The sequence below is a fragment of the Natator depressus genome, chromosome 5 (genome assembly GCF_965152275.1).
Source record: "Natator depressus isolate rNatDep1 chromosome 5, rNatDep2.hap1, whole genome shotgun sequence".
Taxonomy (NCBI): domain Eukaryota; kingdom Metazoa; phylum Chordata; order Testudines; family Cheloniidae; genus Natator; species Natator depressus.
Window position 1 is genome coordinate 96,217,444 of NC_134238.1, and position 26,134 is coordinate 96,243,577.

Consider the following 26,134-nt stretch of genomic DNA (forward strand, 5'->3'; position numbering starts at 1 on the left):
GCCCTATGTGGCCAGGCCCAGTCCTCAACGCCAAGCCACCACAGACCTATCAATTGCGGAGATTGGCAACAAGTTATAGCTGAGAGAAGAAGACCCTTCGGAGCATGGACAGCGAGAGCTTCAGAAGGGACCCCCAGGCAACCAGTGACACCAATAGAGGAACAGAAGCTAGGGTAGGAAGTGGCCCAGGGAGAAGATATAGGGGCCCCTGCCCCTTAGGTCACACATTTTTTAATTACTGCTTCATTGGACCCTGGGTTGGAACCCGGTGGAGCAGGGAGGTCCCAGGTTTCCCTTTTGGCTGGAGTCAGGTTTCCCTGACTCCAGCCATTGACTCTCACCACTGGGTGACGTGGCCATTGTCTCTCACTGCAGGGCAAAGTGGCCACTGACTCTCACTTTGTGAGACATATCCCAGAGTACTACGATGCTGCTGGGAGCAGACCTGAACCCCCTGTTCCCCAGCACAGGATCTGATAAATCTTCAGATATGTTAAGGGCTGTTATAAAGGGGACATTGATCAATTTTCTCCATGTCCACTGAAGAAGTAATCTGCTTAATCTGCAACAAGGAAGATTTAAGTTAGATATTAGGAAAAACTTTCTAACTATAAGGATAGTTAAGCTATGACAGTGATTCCGAAATTTCCCTGGAAGGCTATTCCAGAATAGTCTTCCAGGGAAACTTTGGAATCACTGTTATTGAGATTTTTAAGAACAGGTTAGACAAACACTTGTCAAGGAAGTCCTAGGTATACTTGGACCTGCCTTGGTGCCAGGGGTGGACTGGATAACCTCTCAAAGTCCTTCCAGCCCTACATTTCTATGATTCTATCATTAGAGCTCATAACACTCCTATACCCCTGACAGATTAAGATACCAATTTCATTATATTATCACCCTAGCTGATAGACTTCCCTGCTGCCTTCCAACCACTGGAGTTATTTTCCAAAGATATTAGTTTAAACATGAAATTCAGAGTGCACTTCGGTCAAAACATGATTACAGTAATTCATGAACTATGGGATCAGGATGTCTCAAAAGAATAGTAATAAGCTATAGAGCTCTTCACTTCAGATGACTAGTTTAAATCCAGCCCGAGTCTCTTCACTAAAAACAGTCATTTTGTTAAGTGGAGACCTGCCGAACAGGAACTGGATTAAGCCTCCACATTTCATGTCATGCACTGCAACAAGAAACTGTCTGAATGGAGAATTGAAATTGTCCATCACTGATTACCTATTTTGCTGTCATCATCTTCGCTCTCAGCTGCACTGCCTTCTTCATTGTCAACTTCAATGCCCACTATGAAAGAAAATCATATTGTGCTGTACATTGAAAGATGAATAGTCATTAAAGACATTTTTAAAAAATATGCTTTGAAATGACTTGAATGTGTCATATTTGGGCTCTTAGTTACAAAAACCCAACATACTGGAACACTGAAGTTTTAGAATATATATTTTTGTGAGTACAACGGGGGAAGTATGAACAACACAGTGGCATGTGACACCCCTTGTCCCCCTTTCTTCAGCCAGAGCACTGGAGCTGAGAATGGTGGTAATAAAAACTGAGATTTACTTTTTCAAATAGGAAGAAGTTGGAGCATGTGAGAGGTAGAAGTCTCATGGAGAGATGAGGTAACTAGCAGCTACCTCCTGATTAGCAGAAAGACAATGAAAAAACTGCTGCCTCCCCAGGCAATTCTCAAACTTTCTTTTAAAATGTGCAAGATTAGCAGTGACTAGTGCTCTGGAATCTTCTAAGATCACCTGCAAGCTTTAACAAAGAGCCATTTCCTGGTAACACTGAGTGGAGGGGGAATGAGATTTAGGAGTAGCAGCACAGCTGATGGGTAGAGGATTCCAGAAGAGGGGAGAGGAGTTTCTCTTGAAGCTTCAGATTTAGAATTCAAAACTCTAAGCAAAGTGGCAAGAAATTATTTTGTTCTTTCTTGGACAGGGATTTGCCCTACCTCATAGCCCCCAAGAGACAAGATAGGGAGTGGAGACTTCAGGGAGAGGACCCTATATACTAGCCACCTTCCACTCCCAGGACAACAATACTTAAGTTAGAGTGGGGTCCCCGGTCCTAAGTGGAGGGACATGGCTGCGGTGTTACTGTCTGAGGGAGTCCAGTAATGCAGTGATGGAGGAAGCTGATGGTTGGCTTAATGAGAGAAGGGCACTTATGGACACTGGTTGTAATGAATAGAGGAGGTTGGTTGAGTTGCTCTGTTTACTGATATGTGGTTGGAGGGTGTGGATCTATGGTTCTGCAAACGTTATCAAGCCTGTTACCTAAATGTTTATGGAACTGGGTTGATTATTCCTGGAGAGATCTAGAACACACAAACCTGCCTTCATTTTATGGAAGTTGAAATTCCAGTCAAATATTCACACCGCTCTAATAGTGATTACTAATGAGTAGAGCGGGAGATATCCTGTACCGGCTAGCCACAAGTAACCAGGAGTATATCCCAGATAATCTCCCTGGGGCACTTTGAACCAGTGGTGGTGATGGTAGGGAACCCTATGTATTTAATTCCAAAAAAGTTCAACTGTAGAAAAGAGCTATTTGGTGACCTGGTGTCAACCTGATGTTGGTCAACTGGTGTGGAGACCAGTGATGTTCCCTCAGAAAGATTTCTACTGTTGTATGAGGAGAAGGTTGCAGCCGGCTCCCTGAAAAGTTCTCAAGGTGTCTCTGTCTGAGCCTGGAGGTCCAGAAGCATGAGGGAGAGGGCTTGAGGTATGCCAATGGAATGTATAAGTTGATATGTAGTGGGAAAGAATTAAGGAGGAAATTAAGAAATATTGTCCATTAATATAACTATGCAGCTGTTATTCCATTACTTTTTACCATATATTTTCAGACATGTTCTACCTAACTTTCTCCCTGTAGTGTCAGGACAGTAAGCCTATAGTAAGTTGTACAACTCAAATTTTCTAAAATAACCTTTCAGTCAACAGGAAACTAAAATTATCATTATTATTCACTTCCTTGTGTGCCTTTTCACATTTCCTCACTCTTGTAGTGGCTCCCCTCCGCCGCAGTTTCTGTCATGGACTCATATTAAGCAGCTTGTGACCTCTTAAATGATGATGTAGAAGTTAATTTATCCAGTGAAAACTGTAACCAAACAATCAGGCATTGCTGCTTAGCTTTGCCGAGATAGGAGATTATAAATCAAAAAATGGTAAAATATGTAAAGCTGTAAACAAGAAACAACAAAGAGTCTTGTTTCTGTCTGTGAATTAACATGGAAAGGATTATTATCCAGTATTTGACAGACACATTAAAACAGGGACGTATGCACAAAATTTAAATTCCCTCCATAAAGCATCTCTTTGTAATAGTATTTTCTGTTATTTGAACAACATCTGCATAATAATTTTTAAGGCTATGCAAAAATGTAATCATGCAATATCATCAGTGGGATGTGAAAATAAGTGCTCTTTTGTTCGGCCTGGACATATGCCTACTGTTGCTGGCAGTAACTGGATCTACATTTGACAAAGATCATTACATTGCTATTGAGAGCTTGCAATGACGAAGACAGACATCTCTAAAAAGATAGGGTGCATGCAACAGAAGCTCATCGTCTTTTATTTGCAACTAATTCCTTTGCTGAGCTCCTCCAGCCAAAGAGAAATTCCCAAGGAAGCATTATAATGATATAGGATTGGCCTTACTTCAGATTTTGATGAGTGCAGACAATAAGCAAACAGCTGGGGGGTTAGAATATATTCTGAATCATTCGCTGGAGCTAAAAGTATATCATGCAGAAATTAACATTTTATCTGGAACAAATAAAAACAATGCCTATGCAGCGTAGCAACTTAAATGCAATAGAAAGTAATTGATTGAATTTAATTAAATATAGTGGCATAAGATAATAAATGTGCTAAACTGAATCCAGCATATCGGACAAGATAATATGTTGCACTAAATAATAGGATCACTCATCATCCTGACTAATAAATAATAGAAAGTCAACATGTTTACATGCTTGATTATCTATGTGACCAGCAGTAGAAGTGCTAAATAGCAGAGATTTTAAACAACAAACAAAGAAAAAAACATAGGGCCAAATAGAAGTGGATATTACTGTGAAAAGGATGTGACAAAAAGCATTGTATTAGCCTGGAAGTGCAAAGAGAGGATTAGAGGGGATCACGCAACTGCAAGAGTAGTGAGTTCATAGTGCAGACCTTGCACAATCTTGGTTTTTTTGCAAAAGCTGACAATTTACAGCATTAGATTGAAAGGTAGTTCCTGCCTCCATGACCTCATTCTTCTGCAAAAATAGACCATGCAAACCTGCTAAATCCATTTGTCCTAAAGAGACCCTCTAAAAAAAACAAATTTACTGTGCAACAGAAACCATTGTGGCAACATTTAAGTGACAAATTATTACAGGTTCCTTTTATATCTGCTGGAATTACACATTATTGTGCTTCATTCCACAAACACTCTGGCCTTCTCTGCAGTAGATAAGAACTTAAGAATGGCCACATTGAGTCAGACCAATGGTCCATCGAACCCAGTATCCTGTCCTCTGACAGTGACCAGTGCCTGATGCTTCTGAGGGAATGAACAGAACAGGGCAATTATTGAATGATCCATCCCTAGTCATCCAGTCCCAGCTTCTGGAACTCAGAGGATTAGGGACACCCAGAGCATGGGGTTGCGTCCCTGACCATCTGCCCTCCACAACATCCCCTGGCAACGAGTTCCATAGGTGTACTTGGACTTTCAGAAAGCCTTTGACAAGGTCCCTCACCAAAGGCTCGTAAGCAAAATAAGTAGTCTTGGGATAAGAGAGAAGAATTTCCACATAGTGAAACATTCTGGGAGTTAAAGGATATCAGAGTTGTTTGTTAATACCCCAGAATTCCCAGATGCAGTCAGTATCAGCATCAACATGAGCACCAACATAGACCCGACCCTGGAGCAGAAGTGACAGTTCTTAACACAGCTTCCACTGATTAGTTGCATTGCTGCTGAAGATTGGAAAGTGTTACAGGCAGAATTCAGGAACAGATAAGAGCTCCTGAGTTTTCAGTTAATGGTCACAGTGCTCATAACTCCCCTTAGCCAAACGTCCCAGGATCAGCTGTAGAATAATTTACTGGTGCAGCAGGCAGGCACTGAAGACGAACCTTGCCTTCTTGCAGTCCATGAACGTTTCCTGAGTGGAGCACCATTCTGGATGAGACCTGTATTTTATGTTGGGATGATAGCTGGATGGGGTGATGGTGAGTGTCAATAAATTTCCAAGTGAACATGGATGCCTATTACTAGTTCTTTGAAGAAACATCTCAGTACTACATTGATGGTATTGGTATTGTTAGTTCCGGGATTCTTCTTCCCTCAAGCACAAACAAATAAAAAAGGCAATAAGGCACAATGACATCAAATAGAACACACAGTGTGTCTATTATTATTAATTATAATTATTATAGTAGCACCTAGAGGCCTCAGACAGGCTAGGTACCCATTGTCTCAGGCACTGTAAATACATAGAGGAAGTGACAGTATCTGTCCCAAAAAGCTTACAATCTGAAGACAGTTAGTTATGTCAGTGTCTTCTCATCTTGTGATAGTTCATCTTCATTTCAGTCATCCTCCTCTGTCAGCTGTCCCTTGGACTCCAGGACACTCCGCTCCTGATTCTTGGCAATTTTCATCAGCCTCACCTTCACCCACCGCAAGCACCGACAACCTGGAATGATTGCCTGGATGGAGACAAGCACTGCATAGAAGGGCCCAAGATGGAGGTGCCAGTGACTCAAGCAGCCCTGACAATGCTCTTTTATGATATTGGTCCCACAGCCTCTTGATGTTGTCCCAGCACTGGTTAGCACTACACCCAATTCACCAAACTTTGTGACACCTTGCTGGAGACCGGCTGCTTGTGGACAATGTTGATGAGCTCCACCTGGAACACCTCATCATTCCATATCCCAAGCAGAGCTCTCATATTGGTCTCAGGCCAGTTTTCAGCTCTATCAGAAGTTTTCCCAGAGCAAGCATGTTAGGAAGCAAAAACAAGACTCTCACAGAAATAGATGCTAGAAACAGCAAAAAAACCCCTCATCCCCAGCTTTCCATCCAGCTGATATAACTGATGCTTGCAAAATGCTTGGGCAGCAGTTGTATGTGTGTTGTGCAGTTGTTACCAGTTTAAGCCATTTTACTGCAATGCCTTTACACCATGTAAATGAGACCTAAACTGCTCTGCTTGATGTATGTGCAGCTAATGAAACCTGTTAAGACTTGTTTTGGGAAACCATTTTTTTAACGAAACTGTTTTTTACAGAAATGTTACACAGAAAGTAACAAACGTGCTCAAGTATAAACAAGACAGGAATAAGCAGCAGGGAAAATGAACTTCACATGGATAAAAACCCTGGTCCATGCAAATATCACTAGTAATTTGAAAAAAGGTGGGGCAGGGCAATACAGAATATATTGCTTCAAAAGTTCTAGAGTGGTCTGGACATGTTAAATTTCTTATCTTTATTTCTTACCTACAGAGCTCACAGTGTGGTCTGGTACAAAGCGTTATTTATTAGGGTGGTGCTATTGGATTATAACTCGTTATTGTATGTTGCTGAGCAGAGAGTATCAACAGCTACAGTTCAATGATAATTGAAAGTATCAGGAGAGGAGCTGCAGCCAAAGAGCACCAGACTTTGGGACATGTGCCTTTCATGGTAATCAGTGTCAGCAACATTGCTACCGGTGCCAATTTTTAAAATACTTATGAGACTTCTGACCTGACATGGTGGACAATGCACATTAGCAAAGCAGAAAAAAATGGGTGTGCTGTATGAGTAATATGAGGTCTAGGGTGTAGGCCTGGCAAGTGGCACTTGTTAGGTGAGTACCAAAACTTTCTCTGCTCCAGGGGAGCATGCACACATTACAGGATCTGTTCAGGTTCACTTGAAAGGCCAGTGAGATTTTTGACACACCTGACCTAAGTTTGGACTTTATAAAAAAAGCCAGAAACCGAAGTGTTTCTAGTGGCTTCCTCGCAAACATTTCACGTAGCTCTGCACTTTATTGACATTAGAAAAGCTGTGTCATGAAACTGATCATGAAACTAGCAAATATTATACATATGAAAGAAACAGATCCCTTCTCAGCTGCTGGAGTGACGAAGACCACATGCGTAGAAATACAAATAATTTTAAGATCTTTGCTGTATTAATAATTGACTTTTTGGTTTTGTTTGTTCGTTTCGTCACATATCTAAAAGACCAACATTATTGGTAGTTTGGACATTTGGCAGATAGGAGCAATAGAAATGTACTTAGCCTTATTACTAGAAAGCTACTTCAGATCATTAACTCGGTAATAGTTTTCTAAGAGGAAAAGAAGGGGCTAAGCAGCCCACAATTCAATGCTACCATTATTCATGGCAAGCCCTGTCTTACTGAATTATTAGGGGAGCATTTCATCCATATACAAATTACATTTCATGGTGACACTAAATCTAAATGCTGTTTAGCACTAAACTTCAATACACTTCTATATGACACAGCCTACAGAAATAGCAGAGAAGTATTCCTCAGACACTTTACTATTACCCTGCACCAAAACTGAAGGCTTCATGATACACTGGTTTGCTGAAGTCGTTATTTATAATCTTTGGTGCAAGACCATAAACATCAGTATGTGGGATGCTTTTAGCTGTATAACTGTCACTTGTTTCCAGCTTTTTCAAAATGGCCTACACATGATCAGACTTGTGAACAGCTCCAAGAAGCAGGGCAGAGCTATGCAGCAACATCTAGAATGACTCAGTGTTAATGAGAAGGTTTGAAGAGGGTCTCAAATATCTTGGGGTACGTATTCACTGCACAGTTATCTTGGGTGACCAGCACCAGGATCTGAGCACCCAGGTTAGCCTAGCCTAGTGTGCGCAGCCACACTGCAAAACTCTGCCTGAGTTACTGTGCTGCACCTGGATGTGTCACTAGGACTTCAGGATATGCCTCCAGTGGTTCTTTGTGCGGTGGTAAGCTGAGTCACTCTGATTCGTTCCCAGTGAATTGTGGGAGAACTTCTCTGTCCTTCTGAGTTCATGGAGGGAGTCATGGGAAGGTACTAAAGGACTTTCTCCACTCAAGTGTTTTAGCCTTCATCCTCAAAGCAAAGTGGTCAGGTTACCAACCAAAGACTCAGTCAAGTTTTAGCCTATAGCCCCAGTCAGGCAAGCTAGCTTGGGCTGAAAGCTCCGCCAAACTTGAGTGAGAGGGATTTGTGTGTAGATGGGATGAAGGGTTGGGGCAACACCCAAGTAAGAGGCTGAGTTAATGCTGCAGTGAAGCCTGGCTCATAGATGCCAACAGACTGCTCAGAGGAAAAGCTGGAAACTTCTCCCTTTGATGGCCACAAGTGGAGCACTCCATGAGATATAGAGACAGATTGTGTGTGGGGTGGCCATTCAGTGGCCTTGTTCACCCAAGTCACTCTGCCCTCATAAACCTGAGATTTAGAACTGTAGGTACTGATAAATTCCTACCTCATCCATCCTGCCATTGACTTTTGCACTTGATGATATGTTGTGCAGCTGAAATGGGAGGAATGGAGGGAAGCATTCATATTTAATTTTTGTTTTCTAGCTCATTCTATTTTTTCTCACAGACAAACTTTCCCCGTGGTCTTGTTCTGATAGCACGATGCAGCATGCAAATGTTCCTCAGAACTAACCCATGAAATATGGTCCAGGTGTGTAACACTGTTGGCTGGCAACTGTTCAACCGTTGCCTGCATTCACCCTGGAGGAGGCTGCATTTCAGTATCGGCAAAAAAATGTTTTGTATGTAGTTGGAAAATATTGTAAGATTCTTCAGGATAAAGGGTGACATAAAAAATGAATACTGTGACTTTATTATTTAATCATTAAGACAATATACTGGAGCACAGACAGACTTGCAAGCAATTACCTGGAGTCAAATGCCCAGCCTACCTGTGACAGGCTCCGCTGAAGGGAATGAGCCAACCCTGCTCCACCTGGGTGTAGTTAATTGCCTATGTAGCTGGAAGGCAGTTAATTAAGTAAGGAGCCAAATAAAATGCTTAGGAGATCTCAGCTGATAAAAGCTTCTGAGGAGAAAGGAAGCTCCAAAGGAGGGGAACACCTATGGACCTTGATCTAAGCAACAGCTATCCAGACAGGGAAAACCTGAGAGAGACCTTGAACAAGCTGGGGAATCCTGAGGCCTTACAACACAAGAAGCTGCTTCTGGAACTTAGAGAATTTTGCTTTAGGACTTAAGTTTTATCTGGGCTCTGAGGTAAGAACCCTGGTGTAAGTGTTCCTTTCAGAAATTCCCTTCACATTCTTCTCTGACCCTTGAATAATAGACTAATGTCCAAAATAAGTAGTCCCAGAGATCCTAAATACCTCACCACACCTCCATCCACTCACAAGCCTCCCTGCAACCCAACCCTGGGAAAACCACTAGACCTTAAAGATGACCTGAAGGGGCCAAGTTATGCTCAGCTCAATTATCCTTCCCCTAGGATGCTCTGCTAGCATCCCTATCTCATTTAACCAGGGAACTGTCGGTGGCAGCATCCCATCTGCTATAGTGTAGCACATGGGGAGAGACGAAGTCCTTCAAGTAACCAAGATCCAATCTACAAAAATCAAGAGATTTTGTGCTGTTTTAAGCAAACATCTCACCTCTACTTAATTATAGATCTATATTGCAAATTTAATGCACATTGAGACGTTCCAGTTTTCTTTACCATTTTAGTATATTGTCAGATTTTGCTTGTCACCTGTCTGATGTGACCTTATATGTGAAGCTGATCAGATTACTGCAAAACTCTAGAAGGCTGATACAGGAACTCTGCAACCCCCACTTGCCTTCACTGTCCTTCTTTTCTTTTTCCAGGCTACATTTCAAATGTGCTAAGGGGAGCTGGTTAAATAGACTGTTTATACATGTCCAAAATGTCATCACTACATAAATTTAATGAGGTTCAGTTTTTAATGACCAGGCTCAGATAACTAAAAGAAGATTTTCTTTCTTCCCTCCCCCAATAACTACTTTCCCAACTGCCTAGTTGTCAGTCATGTGCCTTATTATTATCCATTCCCTACATCAGGCTTTCACTGAAGAGGACTTTTTTGCCTGACAATGTGCAACCTCCTCAACATCTGAAAGTTATAAACAGGGACATGTAGGAAGTAAATGAGGGAAGGACACATTCTTTCAACTCTGTTCAGCTCTGTGGGGTGGCAACTGGTTTCTGTTGGTAGAATGAAGAGGTGGTAAATGTTTTGCCAAAACAATAGGAACTGTTCTGGCTAAATTGGGAGGGTTGGCATCTTGTCATGCACTTGTATGGTATCCTACAATCTGGCTGGCCGCTTCCAGTTTCCTACTACTCTGTACTTGTACATCACAGGTTTCATTTGTTGCCCTTTTAAGTTTAGGGCAAGACTTAAAACTCCTATTTCAGGCAAAGCTCCCTTTCAGCTCAAGGGTTGATAAGCCTATTGCAGGGCTGCAGAATCAAGCCCTTATTATTCTCCCTTGCCATTAAAACCCACAGAAGCAGGCTGAGGAGGGGAGGAAACGTCAGTAAAAAATCCTTCAGAATTCCTCCCTCCCCCATCTTGTTCCATCATGGGAAGCACAGGGTTTGTCCTTCCCCAAGCCCTGTGGACCCATCAGAATCCTCAGGGCTCCTGGGCCTGCTTTACAATGAAACGTTCTGCACAGCATCACCAATATCAAGGTTGTGCTCAGCCCTATCATTAGACAGGCCATACTGACTTTGTTTTGAATGCATGCAGGGGGGCTAGGAGATTAAAACCTTTTATATATGTGAAGTATAAGTCAGTGCCCTGCCAACAAGGGTTTCTGTTCAGAGCACTCCTGCTGAATTTGGGACAATTTTGAGACAAAAGGCATGCGAGTTTTGCCTGTCCAGCCCATGTCTCCTGAGCAGATGGGTAGGCAGAAGGATGGTGTGACAGCCTTGCTTGCATCATGCTCATAAATACCCAGAACAGAAAACTACTCATTGCTTAGAGTTTTGGTTTTTTTTAATTAGGCCCCTACCTGAGAATCTAGGGTTTTGCTGCAAAACACCTGGTGCCATGTGGAAAGCAGGGTGCAAGCTTATACATTTTTTCTAGATCAGGTCAGGAAGAAAGAGTTAAAAAAAAAAAAAAGAGGAACCAGCCAATGTTGTTCAGAATAGCTCCATTGAAGCCCTTGACTTCAGTGGAGCTATGCTGACTTATACCAGCAGAGGAGCTGACCTATAGTGCTTTACAATAGGTAGAATTTGGGGTCTGTGAAGCCTGCAGAACCCCTTAAACTACGCACGTAAGACCAGAACTAGAACAGGTTACATCTGTATTCCTTCCTATTTCTGTTAACACTTTGTCAATTGAGCAGATTGATGTAGGGCCATTTCCCATTCTCATTACAATCTTTGTCCTAAGACTGTAGGATCAAAATATTAATGCCCAGTACTGTCTATGAAAACTGGGAATGTAGTAAATTGTATGTCTCTGACCTTTACAGTTTCCAAAGTGTGACTTGCTCATCTTATTCCCATTCTCCCATTTACAGCATTGGTAATGAGAAGAACAGGTGGTACTGCTAGCTACTGAAAAGAAAGATTCTGTACAAGTTCCAAGTCTAGTGTACATAAAACAGACCTGGTCCCAATCCTACCACCCAGTGCCTCGCTATTATCAGGGTCATCTCCATCCACTTCCAGGCCCTGAAGAGAGAACTCTGGATCAATTAGATGAATGGGCTGGCCAGGACTGAGGGGAGGGGCTGCATTGATCCTCTAGAGATCAGGAAAAATAGGTTGTGTGACCCTGGGTTGCATTACCTTTCTTCTGGGGCTCCTCCATTATGGAGATGCACTCATGTTGAGTATTACCTAAAGTAATCCCACTGGGTGACACTTCCCAGGAGTACCCAGGGCTGTGAGGCAACCCAGTACCACCTGCCCTTAGTGTGAGAGCCTTCACTCTGCCTGCCATGAGTCAGCCTGCCTCACTCCATGGGCCATGGCCAACACAAAGTCTAGGTCTACACAAGCCGTGCTCTCTCTCTACAGGTTACTGATAGGCACACTCCAATTCTGAGCCCTCCGAGCATCTCCCTGAAGCATCCAGCTCCTGCTCCACTGGAGGCCTGCAGTATTCACTGTTGCTGTCCTGCCAAAGAAGCAGTACACCCCAGCTTACCAGTTATACCTCACATCACTGCTCTGCTTGGCACACAGCACTTAGAAATGTTTATAGTGAAAACAAAGAAAAGCTTAAGAAAAGTGTAGTAATTCAAGTGATAGCAAATAGAAGTATTGGAAACAAATGGTTACATATAAGATCATAACATGCATTCTAGAACTTAGACTTACTTAACTAGATCCTTTCATATCTTGTAGAGCAATGCTCACCCAAGTTCTGCCAGTGTTTTACAGTCAGGCTTTGCTGTGACCTCCATTGATAAGATACATGCTACTGTTAACTTGCTTCCTCAGTGAAGGATCCAGGGTGTACCTCTGCAACTTATACCCCCAACAACCCGTTGTCTATATTCATAACCAGGATCCCCTTCTGTTTATTTCTTCCTTTAAGCTTCCTCTCTTGGAAGAAAAAATTTCAATCTCTTGATTAACATTTGGCTCAGTATGCACAGATGACCAGACAGAGAGAGAAGCATCTGTTACCTCCTGGTTGAAAGGAACTTGGCTGAGACATGTCTCCTCCTGGTGACATGCCTGAACTTAAGAATATAATTTCCAGTATTGATACATAATCATACATCACTGCAAAATGTATGGATGGATGATGACAACAGACTACTGGCTCTCAGCAGCATCCTCACATGCCCCCCTCGAGTGAATTATTAAGCATGTATCTGACCCAGGGAATCCCTGTTAAACTCTGTGCACCCTCCTTTCTCCTCTGCCAGTTAGCACTAAGATGTTCCTGGGCCACAGCTAGTAAGCGTGGCAGAATTGAGCCCTGTGTGGCTTGGTGAGGGCCATACACCAAATCACTCACAAAGCTGGGAATAGAAGATGTGAGTCCTGACTCCCATGCCCCTGCTTGGTCCACCAGACAATGTTCAGGAGTCCACCTATTTCTGCACCTCTTACTGATCACTTCACATCATGCAACATGACAGTAAATGACTGTGTTGCACCATCCTGAACATGCCCCAGAAACAATGCATCTGCCAAACATTTGAGAAAATGCTACACTTTTCTAAATTGTATGGATGTGATATCACTCATTACAGACATGTCTGAAGCATTGCTGCTCATGGAAAGAGGTGGGTCAGGTGTCTTATACCTAGCTTTGAAAGGGTTAGATTTTTATCAGTAGGGTGCTGGTAATTTTCTATTTCACCATACACATACAAACCAATGAAAAAATACTTCTGTCGACGATGATAGAAATTTACAGATAGGCAAAATAAGAAAAACACTGCTTGGGAACTTCTTAGAGTCGAAATCCAGTGATCTAGACTAGTGAATTAGGCTTATGGGCTAGGGAATGAATAGTTAAAAACAGGCATGATTTGTTGAGTTAAGGATATTTACTTTTCATATTTAGACTTGTGATGTTGACAATTTGTGGTTTAAAGCTTTAACTTCTTGAATCTCAACATCTGCTGTCACTAAATATTTGTCTGACACCCCGCCATAATTTCCTGCAACTGTGAACATTTAAATAGATAAAAATTTAAAAAACTTTAAAATAATGAACGTATCCATCAACATTATAAAAATAATATTGAATTTTGCTAAACCTACTTATACCAAATTGTTTCTGACAGAAATTCATTCAGACTGATAAAGTACCATGACTGATATTATGAAACAGATTGTTACCAAAATCATTTGGTCCAGCAATAATATAATACAATTTACCTTTATAGCAACAAAATTAGAGATGAGCCTGAACCCAAACACCAGAATCAAACATCCTGAGCCCTTGAGAGAGTATGAAATCCAACCATGGAGCATTTCTCAGAGGCTTCCTATATATTTATAATAAGCTGAACTGAAGCTCCAGAACTAAACACAACCTAACTTTGGGTATTTGAAATCCAGATCCAGACCTAAATTTAGCAGCATGAGCCCATCTCTAAATAGAATCAAGATAATTTCGCTATGCCAAATGGATTTTCATATAAATTGTGAAGTGAATATTATATGTTACTAATAAAATCTGATGTAAAATCTACCTAAAGTTTAATTATGATCCTATTATCCAGTGCAGAAAAGATATAACACCATTCTTGTTCATCTCAGAAATACTAATTCTGGTAAGAATCACTTTTTTTGACAGATGCTAACATAACTGAATTATTAGTCCGATATCTAGACCCAAAGGGCAAATGCTGGCAGCTGACTAGCTAGCTAGCTGGATTAAAATTTAGCACAGTACCCATTTCCTACAAATATGGGTGAATGCTGTAGTCCATTTTTGTCCAAGTAAGACATTATTAAAGATGAACAAACACCCACAGAAGTCACTAAGAATTCTAGCTAAGTAAAGCCTGAGTGAGGACATCAGAATTTGTCCCATACTAAAACTAGATTCCACTGATACATAACAATTTAGAGTCCCCACAAGCACTCTGAAAATTATATAAATCAATAAAAGAGAAAAAAAGACTGAAAAAATGTATGTGAAGGTATTTGGAGAGGAGGAGAGAGTATTTCAGAATATAACTCCAAATTACTTCTTTTAGAGCCCTATCCTGCAAAGTGCTGAGCAGTTCTTGGAGCTACTGGTTATAAAAGTAGAATTTACTGCATTATTTCTGTACAACATGAGTTTGCTAAAAATTTGCTTTGTGGTATCATCCATGGTCCTTAATGAGACTTGATGAATTCCTGTTAAAAGCAATTTGATATAAGACCCCTGACACACCTCCTTCCAGGAGAAAAATCAGATATTTCATGCCCACTACATTTAGAAAACTGCAGCATTGCCCATGAGAGAAAAGTATATGTCACACCTTCAGAAGCTGCTCAATACTTTGCAGGATCTAGTCCTTAGATAATTACAGTCCTAGAAAAAACATTTCTAATATTCAACACATAATGATGCAGCAACAACATGGAAATACTACTAAAGGCTTTCATGATTAATAATGTGTATTACATTTCATATTAAATACTGAAACAACTGGGATTTTTGCCTGAGTATGAACTGCAAGAGGCACCGAAAATTCTTTGTTTTCTTCAGCTGTCCCATCTGTTGATAGAATTGTGGGTCAAGCAATGGCGGTTGTTGCATTGTTTTGATTTATGAGCTAATGGAAAAACTAGTTGACCTCTTATAAGAAGCAAACTAAAAGCAAAGGTGCTTTCAAGTAAAATACATTGCTAAACAGATAGTGAATTACACCTTGAAGGTAAAGTTCTACCAGGAAGAATACAGGGGAAATAGTTTCAAGCAATCTTGCAGAATGTTGAGCTGCATACAGTAAGTGAATACATGTATAAGATGTATAATTATATTTGTAATTACCAGCACTCTCAGTGATGGTTGGCTTTTCGTGTCTAGGCATCGTGACTGTATTTCACAGGGCTGCTCTGGCTGCTGCCTGTACAGGAGATTGCTTGAAGGATAAGTCGTTCAAGATAAAGTGTCTAGCATATCAACCGAGTTTTGCCTGTCAGTGAAAAGGAGGCGCTTTCATGGGCTGAAACATAAGAAGGTACTAATTTCCCAAGTGATTAACTTTTCATGAATGTTTAGTTTACCATTTAGGGTTGGAGTACCGGGGTCAAAAGGAAGGGAGGGCTTGTTTACAGGGTGTTTTTTGTTCCTTTTGTTTTTAAATTTGAAAAGGAACGGCAATTCTTTTGGAATATACACTCCTACAGAAGCTAGCACAGTTGTTTAAATGATTAAGCACTTTGCTAAATCAGGACCTCATGCTTTGTCTAAACAGGAAAGTTTTGCCAATATAGGTACAACCCACCCCCCATGGATGTTCTTATTCTGGTATAGAGTTGACTTTTTTGGTCCATGTTAAACCTCTTCCTAAGCAACACAACCAAAACCAAAACAAAAAAAAGTATTCTTATACCAGAATAAGAGTGTCTACGCTGGGGGAGGGGAGAGCTTATACTGGTATATTGGTTTAAATTCATAGCTTAATTTATATTGAAAAAGCTTTCCCATGTAGAAATGGAATATAACTAAGTAGCCCGATTTTCAGTAGTGCTGGAACTAACAGTGCTGGGGGTGCTGCCATACCCCTTGGCTTGAAGTAGTAATAACAAACCCCAAATATATGGTTTCCATGGTTTCTATCATCAGCACCCCCACTATAAAAATTGTTCCAGCATCCCTGTTGATTTCTCAAAGATGTTGAGCGTCCAGGAGCTCCTAAGTATATCTGAAAATTAGGCCACAGATTTAGATCCCTGAATATGGATCCTCTTTGAAAATCTTGGCCTCTACAATTAATAGGTAAGTACTTTTTAAAATTCTCATTACACCTCCAAAAATTGATTGACAAAGCATTAGAAGAAAAGAAGCAAAAAGAATCTCTCCCAATATAAGTGTCCAAAGGCTAGGATAACAGCAACAGAGTTCACCTTTGAAATATATTTGCTGCTGCTTTTAATACAATCTTTTACTGCCTGGAAATAAATAGTTAAGGGAACTATACATTTACCACTGTCCTAATATTGTTTAACATTTAGAGTGCATTAGCACCTAAAGTCTTCAGCCAGGTTTGATCCCGTTGTACAGTGACTAACATAAAGATATAAGAAATTACAATTTCTGCCCTGAAGCGTTTAAAATCTAAATCATTCTTCATTCATACTCACCCTTCCTTCATTTTGTCCCTAACATTTGCAAAAATATATACACAGCTCAAAATAAGAAATTGCTGGAAACTGATTCCTTGAACAGGAAAAAAGATTTTATAAAATCCTAGCAAGCTGTTTTGACTTCTGCATATAGTTTTGCAAATTGTAGGGGCAAAGTTACATTTGGGTGGGTGGTGTAAACCAGGTGACGTGAATGATGGAGGGTGATATGGCAATGGAAACTGGCTGGATCCCTTCCCAGTTTATTTCCCTTGCTTGTCCATTATCTTGAGGTTGCGTGTTGATTTGGGGTTTTCATTTTATTTGGTTTCTGGAAGTTGTGGAATTTTTCAAAAGAGACTAACATTTGATGTGTGTTATTTGGACTCCACTGCAACATAAGTTAATAACAAAATATGTAAAGATGTTCAGTTTTAATTCCAACCAGGCCATTAATCCTCAGCAATATAAATGCCCCCAGTCAAAAAGATGAATTCTGCATTTATAACCATAAGAATTCTCTCTTTATGACAGCCTTACACCACTCCTGAACATTTGTCTAAAATTAGCTTCTTGAACTATTTTCACTTATTGCAATTTAAAATTCATTATAGGGAAAACATAGCTTCTCATGATTTTTATGTGATTAGGAAAAGATTTACAGTGAAATTTCCCATTTATCTACATTTCATATCATGGAAAATTAAATTTCATATGAGATGAGCCAGGGAAACATTTGTAGTTCAGAAAGAAATATAGGGATAGATTCTGATCCCAGATACCCAGTGTAAATCCAGAATAATTCCATGTCCAACCACCCTCATTTTTTAAAAAACTGTAAAGGGAATAACAGTACAAAAAGTCTTGTAAATTACCCTGTGGGTTTAATTTCATATTTTCTTACTTTAAAGGAATCATGAACATGACAGTCAAATTCATGACACTGCAGGCATTTAAGAGAAGCTGTAGGCATTTAAGGAAAGCATTATAATCGTGCATGTTTTAATTACAATGCAAATGAAAAACATCAATCTGTTATCCAGGAAAAAACCCTAGGCAGAGGTTTTTTTTATATTTCATCCTGAAGAATTTCAGTTCAGTAATATCTTATTTCTGTTTGTCAATCACACTGAAAATATTTAGTGAAATAAACCACTTATCTGTATGGGAAAGGGGAAGGAAAGGACTATAAATGCAGACCTGGCTTGTCTGACTTCTCTTTTTTGTATGGAATTAACAATAATACTTAGACTGGAAAGTCAAGCACTAAAAGTAAGGAAATGCCAGAATTAAGACTGTCCATGCCTGGTATATACTCATAATGATAGTCTTTAATTTCATGGTCACCTACTTTTTATAGAACCCCTGCCTCATTCAGAGCACAGCATGGACAGTGCTCCTTCGAATGAGCAGTTGTTCAATATTTTGTTGTAGCCTTACTGCTCAACGTGTGACCTTATGCCTTATTTACTGAACACTATTAAGACCCTGCTCTGAAGACAGAATTACTAACTTCCACATGGGCTCTTCTAAAGCACTCATCAGTACAGTATCCAAGTGCTTCACAAACATTAGTTTATCTTCACTGTAGTATATTGAGAACTGTACTGTAATCAGGGGAGGAGAGGTTTCCTAGCCCTGATTGCAGGCTAGGGGGCTCTCTAGCAAAGTATGTGATCAGAGTCCATCAGGAAAGAGCTCCCTTAAAGTAAGGTGAGGTGTGTTGTGCTTTGCTGTCTTTGGGTGCAGTCTGTTTTCTCTCCATTTTGGGGTTCTTGTGTATTCTACATTCTAGGAAATAAATTTACATGCACATAGTAGGTTGCAGGACTGCTACTAGCAGGTCAGGCTTCTGTATCAGATATGGACTGACTACAGAGCTTCCAAAGATGTCTTCCCCTAAGATCCTTTAATGCACTGCCAGGTATGGCTGATGTTAGCTTTATTAAGGTATGCTACACACTATCATGTTCTCTTTGAAATTCAGTATGTATCAGCCTGCAAGTGTCTCGGAATTGTACTGGTTTTCTAATTACCCAACCCAAATGTGTAACAACTTGGTCATCTGGCTGTCCATTAGTTGCAATGACTGGCTGGGGTTGGCTTCTTGTTCTGCATCACCATCTGTAGATTTTGCTGTTTGCTCTTTCTGAGGAACAAACTCAAGATGTTAATGGCTTGTGTTGAACTCTCCACTGTAGTCTTGATCACATATATGATCTGGGCAATGAGTTCTTTTCCTTTACAGCAGCTGGAGTTGGCTGTCTTTCCCCCCCCTCCCCTCCCTGCCTATCAAGTTTGACATGCACAAAGGTTCTACAGCCAGCAGGTCTTTAATTATCTGTTGTAAAAATATTTGTAAGCTCTTTTTTTGCCTTTTTATCTGATTTTTTTTTTTTTTGTGGCTGTTATCTTCATGTCTTACCACTCTGGAGTTAGGTTCTGTTCCAAAGTTGGAGCAGTAGTTCTGAGTTGTCATCCACCAGTGAATTTTGAGCCTTGTTCTTGAATACTGAAGTGAGCAAAAGTGCACTTCAGTTTCTCAATACTATGGTATGTCATGACTTTCAAGTACATGTATTTCTATATACCTGGAAAAATAGTCCACTGCGACCAGGTAGACATCCTCCAGATTCACAGAAATCTGCAATTAGTCTCTTCCTTGTTCTGTCTGGTAGAGGTGTTAAAAGTTCTTTGTGTTGTGTTGGTCTGTTAGCTCTGCAATGTTCACAGGTGATTCTTTATTATTTTACATCCTTGCTGATGCCTGGCCACCACAATGACTGGTTGGCCAGTTCATAGCATTTCGTTAATCTTCAACGTCCTTCCTAGATAAGGTTAAGGATTTCTCCTCTCATTTAATTTGAAATTACAATACAATGACCTTTAGTCATGAGTCCATTTTACTTACTTAAAAGTAGTCTCCTGTCACTTCCTTTGTGTCCATTAGATACTAGGGCCAGCTGACACCAATGTTACTAAGAACCTCCTTGAAGTTGCATGTGTGTCAAGGTTGTCATCTTTGTGAGCGTCTTCCATAAGATCCTTTAATGTATTGCCATGTATGGCTGAGCTTAGCTTAAATGAGGTGGTGACATTCTGTACCTCAAAGCAGCACCCTAAAACCTCCATATTCACCACTGTCATATAATTATGATACGTTTTGTACAAAAGTATGCCTTATGAGGTATCACTTTAAAAGTCCTGATCTGTTGAACATTAATATCCTCTTGGATTGTATGTGCTATCATTATGTGAGGTTTATAAAGTATTGCTATATATGTTACTGAAATGTGGTGAGGTGGGGAACACCCACAACCAGCCTTTCAGGTACAACAGCAAAGTAGCTAGACAGCGTGAATGTCTCATCAAGAAAAGAATCCACTATCCTTGAGATTTCTTGGAGGAGGCATGTATGCCATGGAGGCAGACTAACCCACCTCACAGCAAAGATCTTTACAACAAGCTGGAAGAAAGTATAAAAGAGGGGAAGTGACATCATCACGTGGCCTCACTCCACCCACAACTCAACACCTCAAAACATGTCTGGCAGACAAAGACTTTGAACTGGGGGAGGATGATCCCTGGCCAGGAAGGAGTCCCAGCTTGGTTTTTTTGTTTGTTTGGGGTTTTTTATTGGGTCAAATCCACACCAAGGGCTTTAATTTTGCTCATTTGGTATCCATTTGCCAACCAGATTAATCCACAGAAGAGATAATAAAGAGTAAACAAATGAATGATGACTGTGTTTAGAGAGAATATTTAGTTCCTTAGTAAATTTGAAAACTCAATTTTGTCAGTAAGCAGCATTTTTAACTTAAACATGTTATAACTCTCCCTCTACAAAATAAATGTCATTTTTTTCTGTCACTTATGCACATCCTCTCTCAGATCATGGAATGCTTTTGATTTATTTTTCAATGTATAAGATGCACTTAGTTGGCAGGCTATAAATACAGTACAAATAAATGGCTTCTTAATGTTTTCACAACAAAGTTCTAATAAAAGTCACTACATTGTTCCTACTGTGATAGATTATCAACATAATGTTATGAGCTGGGTGGGACCTTGTTATGGATTTAATTAAAACTCATTGAGATTGACAGGTGTGAACTTACCCTTCAATTAACATTACTGTTTGCATAAATCCCCACCTGAGACAAAAGCAGGGTGCGTGTGAACCTACCCAGGAGTTTTTGACTGAGCATTGTTTGGAGGGAAGAGATCACAAAAACTGAGAACAAACAAGAAGAAAGAGAGGAAGCAGCAAGAAAGCCAAGCAGGAGCCTCTAACCATAGTGGGGGAAAAAGCTAGAGAAAAAATTTTGGATCTATTGGCTAAAGAGGCTTGAGGGCTATAAACCAAGAAATTGCTCCTTTTGTCGTCTTCTGCATTCAGGAATCTGCACGTTCCTTGTAAATAAAAAAGACAGCACCAAAGAAAATACCAGATTCCATCAATTTCTACCTCCAACTGGAACATCCACAAAGCCCCAAACTTTGACTACAATAACATTTTGCTTTTAAAAGTGCAGGAAGGGGTTAGACTGTAAAGTTACAATCTGCCCTAAGGAGGGGGTGCCATGTAACTGCACAATCACAGGAGCAGCCTAGAGAACAAACTGAACCTCAGAGACACAATTCCTCTGCTTCTCCTGCTTCTTAGCAGGGCTAAGCCTCACCCCCGGCCCCCCAAACCTCCACTTTCTTACTTCTCTGCATGGTCAAGTAGGTGCTGTGGCAATCTAGTCCTAGATAAAGAGTACAAACACATATTGTCCACTCCCATGAGTTTCGCACTATTTTTTTTTTTGTCTTAAAGCCCTAGCTTCTGTAGGTTTCTTTTTTTAAGTACGTTTCTAGCCCCATGGTTATGGAAAAAAGCCCAAAAGTCACCTAAATCTCAAAAATCAGAAATAAGCAAAAAATAAAGACCTGATACTAATTTTAAAAAAAAAACCACCTTATTTCTTAGTTAATATCACGATTTTGAGGCCTGACAAATGACTTCTCAATGTTGAGGGGTTGCAATAGTGAATGAAGGATAATTTGCAAAACGAATATATACATGAATGGTTCCCAAAAATTTGGGGCAGCTCAAAACACAAGAAAGACAAACAATTGCGTAGGCCCCTACAATCTTGTGGATCTGTAGCAGCAGGTATAGTCCTTGGTTAAATCCACATAACTTCAGCAATTTGCAGGCTGAAGCCAGCTTGCCCCAGTTTTTGACAAGAAATCTGGAGGAAGAAAGCAACTCCTGGCATAATTCTTTCCAAATATCCACAAAAATCCAAACTGAGGTTTTGCTTTCATATTAGTCAAGCAGGACCCAGAGCTTCGTCTCTGGCATATGACTATAGATTCTAAATAGCCAGCTTGAATTCTTGCTTGAAGTTTTGCAGACTTGAAGGCTTCAGCCCTGTAAATTATCAAACCATTCACTTCAGCTTGGCTCTAAGACCCACCAGATGCATGATAAATGCTTAAATGTAACAAAGATTCTACCCAACTGTAATGGGTGTATAAACTCCACACTGGTTAACCATGAGCTAACAGTAGCCTGAGCCCAATTAGGTCACTAGGTGGCACCTGGGGTTGGGTCAGGTCTGAGTGGTGAGCAAGCCCAGCTCAGGAGGAACTGGATCTTCAGAAAGGAAGGAGCAAAGGGCAGTGAGGGGAGAGAGAGCCAGGTGAGAGGTAGCTGGAAGTTTCTTCTCTTGGGCTAAAGGTAGAGAGAAGCCTGTGAGGCCAGAACCAGAGGGCTTTGGTATAAGGACTGGGACTTTTAGTTGTTGGACTTCCTGTTACTCTGGAAAGGATGGAACTAAAACATGCCCAGGCTGGAGAGCCAAGCTGCAAAAAGAGGCAGACTACCATGAGAGTGGAGTGACCACCAGAAGGGGACAGTAGAGGAGGAAAGCCTGCTTATGCCATGCCCAGTCATGTGAGGGTGTGCCAATGGTGAGTCAACGCTTTTACATCAAATTACACCTATGCAACCTTAGTTATATGGGGTGTAACTTGTCTCTTTGTAAATATTCAATATAGATGTGTCAGACGACAAGAAGTGTTGCTGTCCAGTTAAATTCTATGAGCACTGTCCCAAAGTCTTCACACAGAGAGAGCCCACAATGAAGTCTGGAGGCTTGTCTACACAAGGACACTGCGGAAAATTAATCCAAATTAACTAGAAGTGTGAATTTACAGTGGATTAGTTAAACTGCATTAAAACCCTGTGTGGATGATCTTATTCCAACTCACTTTAGAAATGAATTTAAGCTAAACCAAGTTAACGCTTTAATTCTGAGTAAAAATATACATGGATTTAATGTAGTTTAACTAATCCACTGTAATAATTAATTCGGATAGCTTTCCTGAGTGTCCCTGTGTAGAGGAGCCCTAAATTTGGTGTTAGGTATGTAACTTAACAATTAGTGATGACTGATTTTATTTTATTTTATTTTATTTTTTGTGAATACATGCTCTTTTTCCTGCTGGTGAATCATTTGCAAACAATCCTGACTTCTGCACATGTGGTGTGTGGGTTGGTTTTTTTTTTTAATTGATCAATATTTGACACATATTCTCATACTATAAAAAGAAAAGGAGTACTTGTGGCACTTTAGAGACTAACAAATTTATTTGAGCATAAGCTTTCATGAGCTACAGCTCACTTCATCGGATGCATTCATCCTATAGGTTTTCATGAATTGTGCAGTATTTGTGGTGAAGAATTGGTCAACCGATCCCACGGTATCATTTCTGCCCCATGATTGAATGGATGGCTAGATTGATTTGAATTAGATTGGAAGACTGAAACTTTTCAAATGGGGAAAATCATCAGTGCTGACGTGGAACTGACAAGTAATAGAGACTATTACGTACAAATAAGCTTGTTCAAGTGGCTTGTTCATTTTGGCTGCTTGTACAAAAAGTAGCTACACAACCTTATGTGCAACAAAAATCCCATTTGTGTAAACATTTCTGGATAGTGGGGGGGTGGGGGGGGGAGGGAATTAATATGGCTGAACCAAACAGTTCTTTGGAATTCAAACAAATATATTCAGGCCTTGTTTCCTGAGCCATTTGAATAGCCCTTGCTAGAACCAAACCTCTCAGAAATGTTACTTCTGCAGTATACTAGTCATTGTTTGCGTCCCTCTGGACTGTTTGGTTCTGATTAGGCCCTGAACTCCAAGTACTTAAATACCATGAAAAAGAATACTGCAGTACTTCTGACTCAAGCGGAAAGTCTCAAATCTCATAAGGGAGCCAGTTTTAGCAGTTTTTCAGCTACATTATGCAGATTTTAAAAGGTTTGGATGAGCATATGTAATTTGGGGAAATTATTCAAACTGGCCTTGATCTCTGAGTCTTTAAAGTTTATCCATCATTATTAGGAATGCTCTTTTAGAAGCTTGAAAACAGAGATGGTCCATAAAGATTTCATTGAAATGTCTGATAGAAAAACACAACAGTATTGCGTGGTGATTTTTCACATAACTGTCTTCTGTTTTCAGACCAGCTGGACTAAAATCTGTACCCAAAAAATGTTTGGGGGACGATGCTGTATTTGAAAACTGTGTGTGTGTAAGTAGTGGAGATTACACACACACACACGTTCTTTTCTATATGCAAACATAACTTTTCTTGTCTTTATCAGAGCTAAAGTTAATATAGCTGCTTTTTTTTTTTAATATCCTTTTATTTCACTCATTGTCACCACAGCTGGCTGTAGTCAGCATCTGTAGCCTTGACTGATGATGGGACTGTTCTGGTGACAGTATTGTGCTGCTTAGCTGTTGCTATAGAGTCAAGAAAGGAAGCCTAGATCGTTATTTCTCTGGGATCGTTCGTTGCCTGTTTCTTTCAAGCAGAGAGGTAGATTTTAAAACTACTAAGAGCTAAATGTGCCGGAAGCACTTGCTAGCAGGGGTTGTACAGCTGTAGTAGCAGAATGTGAATGGAGGCCCTTTTGCCTGCATAGGGGAATACAGCCAGGATGCTCAGGGAGCATGGCAAATAATGTGATCCTCCCATGCAAGTGTGAGGTCATGCTGTGCAGAGGATGCCATTTTGGGAGCAAAATGACATCTTCCAAATGGCAAAAGTGCCAAAATGATGTTCTGGCTCCATTACGCCTGTGACTAAAGCTGGGCCAATACTGGATTTTGTTTGGTTTGTTGGCAATTTCAAAAACTAAAAAAAAATCACTTTGGCTAAAATGGCTTTTTCAACCTAAAACCAAAACACACCATTTTGTTTCAATTCCCCCTCCACTGGCCCCACCCGCAGGGGCCCAGGGCTTGGGCTCCACCTTTCAAATCTAGAAAATTTTTCATATCCGAAAATGACTAACTCATCTTTTAATACCTTCAGCTACTGTATGTGCAATGAGATGGCCACCTTCCCCTGAGTGGCCTCAGTGCTGGTAAGAAGAGTCATGATTTGAAGTGAGAGGTTGTTAATCTTCATTTCCATTCACTCTTGGTTCTCACTACTGAGATGCCAAATGGGTGCCAATTAGTGTCAAGTATAATACTAATTTTTGGGATGTAGGCATCTCTCCATTAGGACAGGCGCTGAAATAGTTAACTTGTTTCATATAGATCTCTAAACAGCTGTTTGACTGTAATGACTTCTGGTTTTCAGTGATGAGTGGCAGACTCCTGCTACAGATTAAGGCTTACTAGTTAACTAAAGGCTCCCTGTACTATTACTACTGATCTCTTGAGACATGACTCCCAACATTCAATTTATTAGAGAAATAAATGAGTTTGGGGTTGGGGGTTTTTTGGGGGTTTTTGTTTTTTTTTTAATCTGGAGAGGCCATCTGCATTTCCTCAGCAGAGACAGATAAGGCTCAATGAAAGATAAAGTATTTTTGAAAATCAAGCAACCATTCTAGCAATGTCTGCAGAATACTACAAACTTGTGGAGGCCCGGAACTGCTGGGAAAATGACTGTTTTGCTCCAGCCCCAAATCTATTCACGCAGATCTAGACGATATACTTAAAACCAAAGCTGTAAAGTTTACTGCCCAATAAAGAATGATTCACACTATCAAAGATCTTTTGAAAAATTGATAAATGTAGGATTGACTACATTAAAGCCATATCTTAAAATGACGATTTGGGCAAAACTCAGCCTGTCTTGTAAATTTCTATAGTTTATCTGTAAATGAATCTCCTTACATTATCTACAATATCGGTCTGGCCTCTTCTTGAGGTACCTAATGTATCTCTGGTGGTGAGCAGCAGCAAGTAAACATAATCTAAAG

At 40.4% G+C, this 26,134-nt stretch overlaps 1 protein-coding gene across 1 annotated transcript in view; it reads right to left on the reverse strand.

The window, feature by feature from the left end:
- The window catches only part of TMC1 (transmembrane channel like 1), a 79,297-nt gene extending 63,606 nt beyond the window's left edge, over window positions 1–15,691 (reverse strand). The window contains exons 1-2 of the mRNA XM_074953791.1: window positions 15,554–15,691; window positions 1,240–1,305 (exon numbers count right to left, since the gene is read on the reverse strand). Coding sequence (XP_074809892.1) covers window positions 1,240–1,305; window positions 15,554–15,593 — 106 coding nt within the window. The 5' untranslated portion in view covers window positions 15,594–15,691. The remainder of the gene's footprint in view (window positions 1–1,239; window positions 1,306–15,553) is intronic.
- Window positions 15,692–26,134: the final 10,443 nt, after the last annotated feature.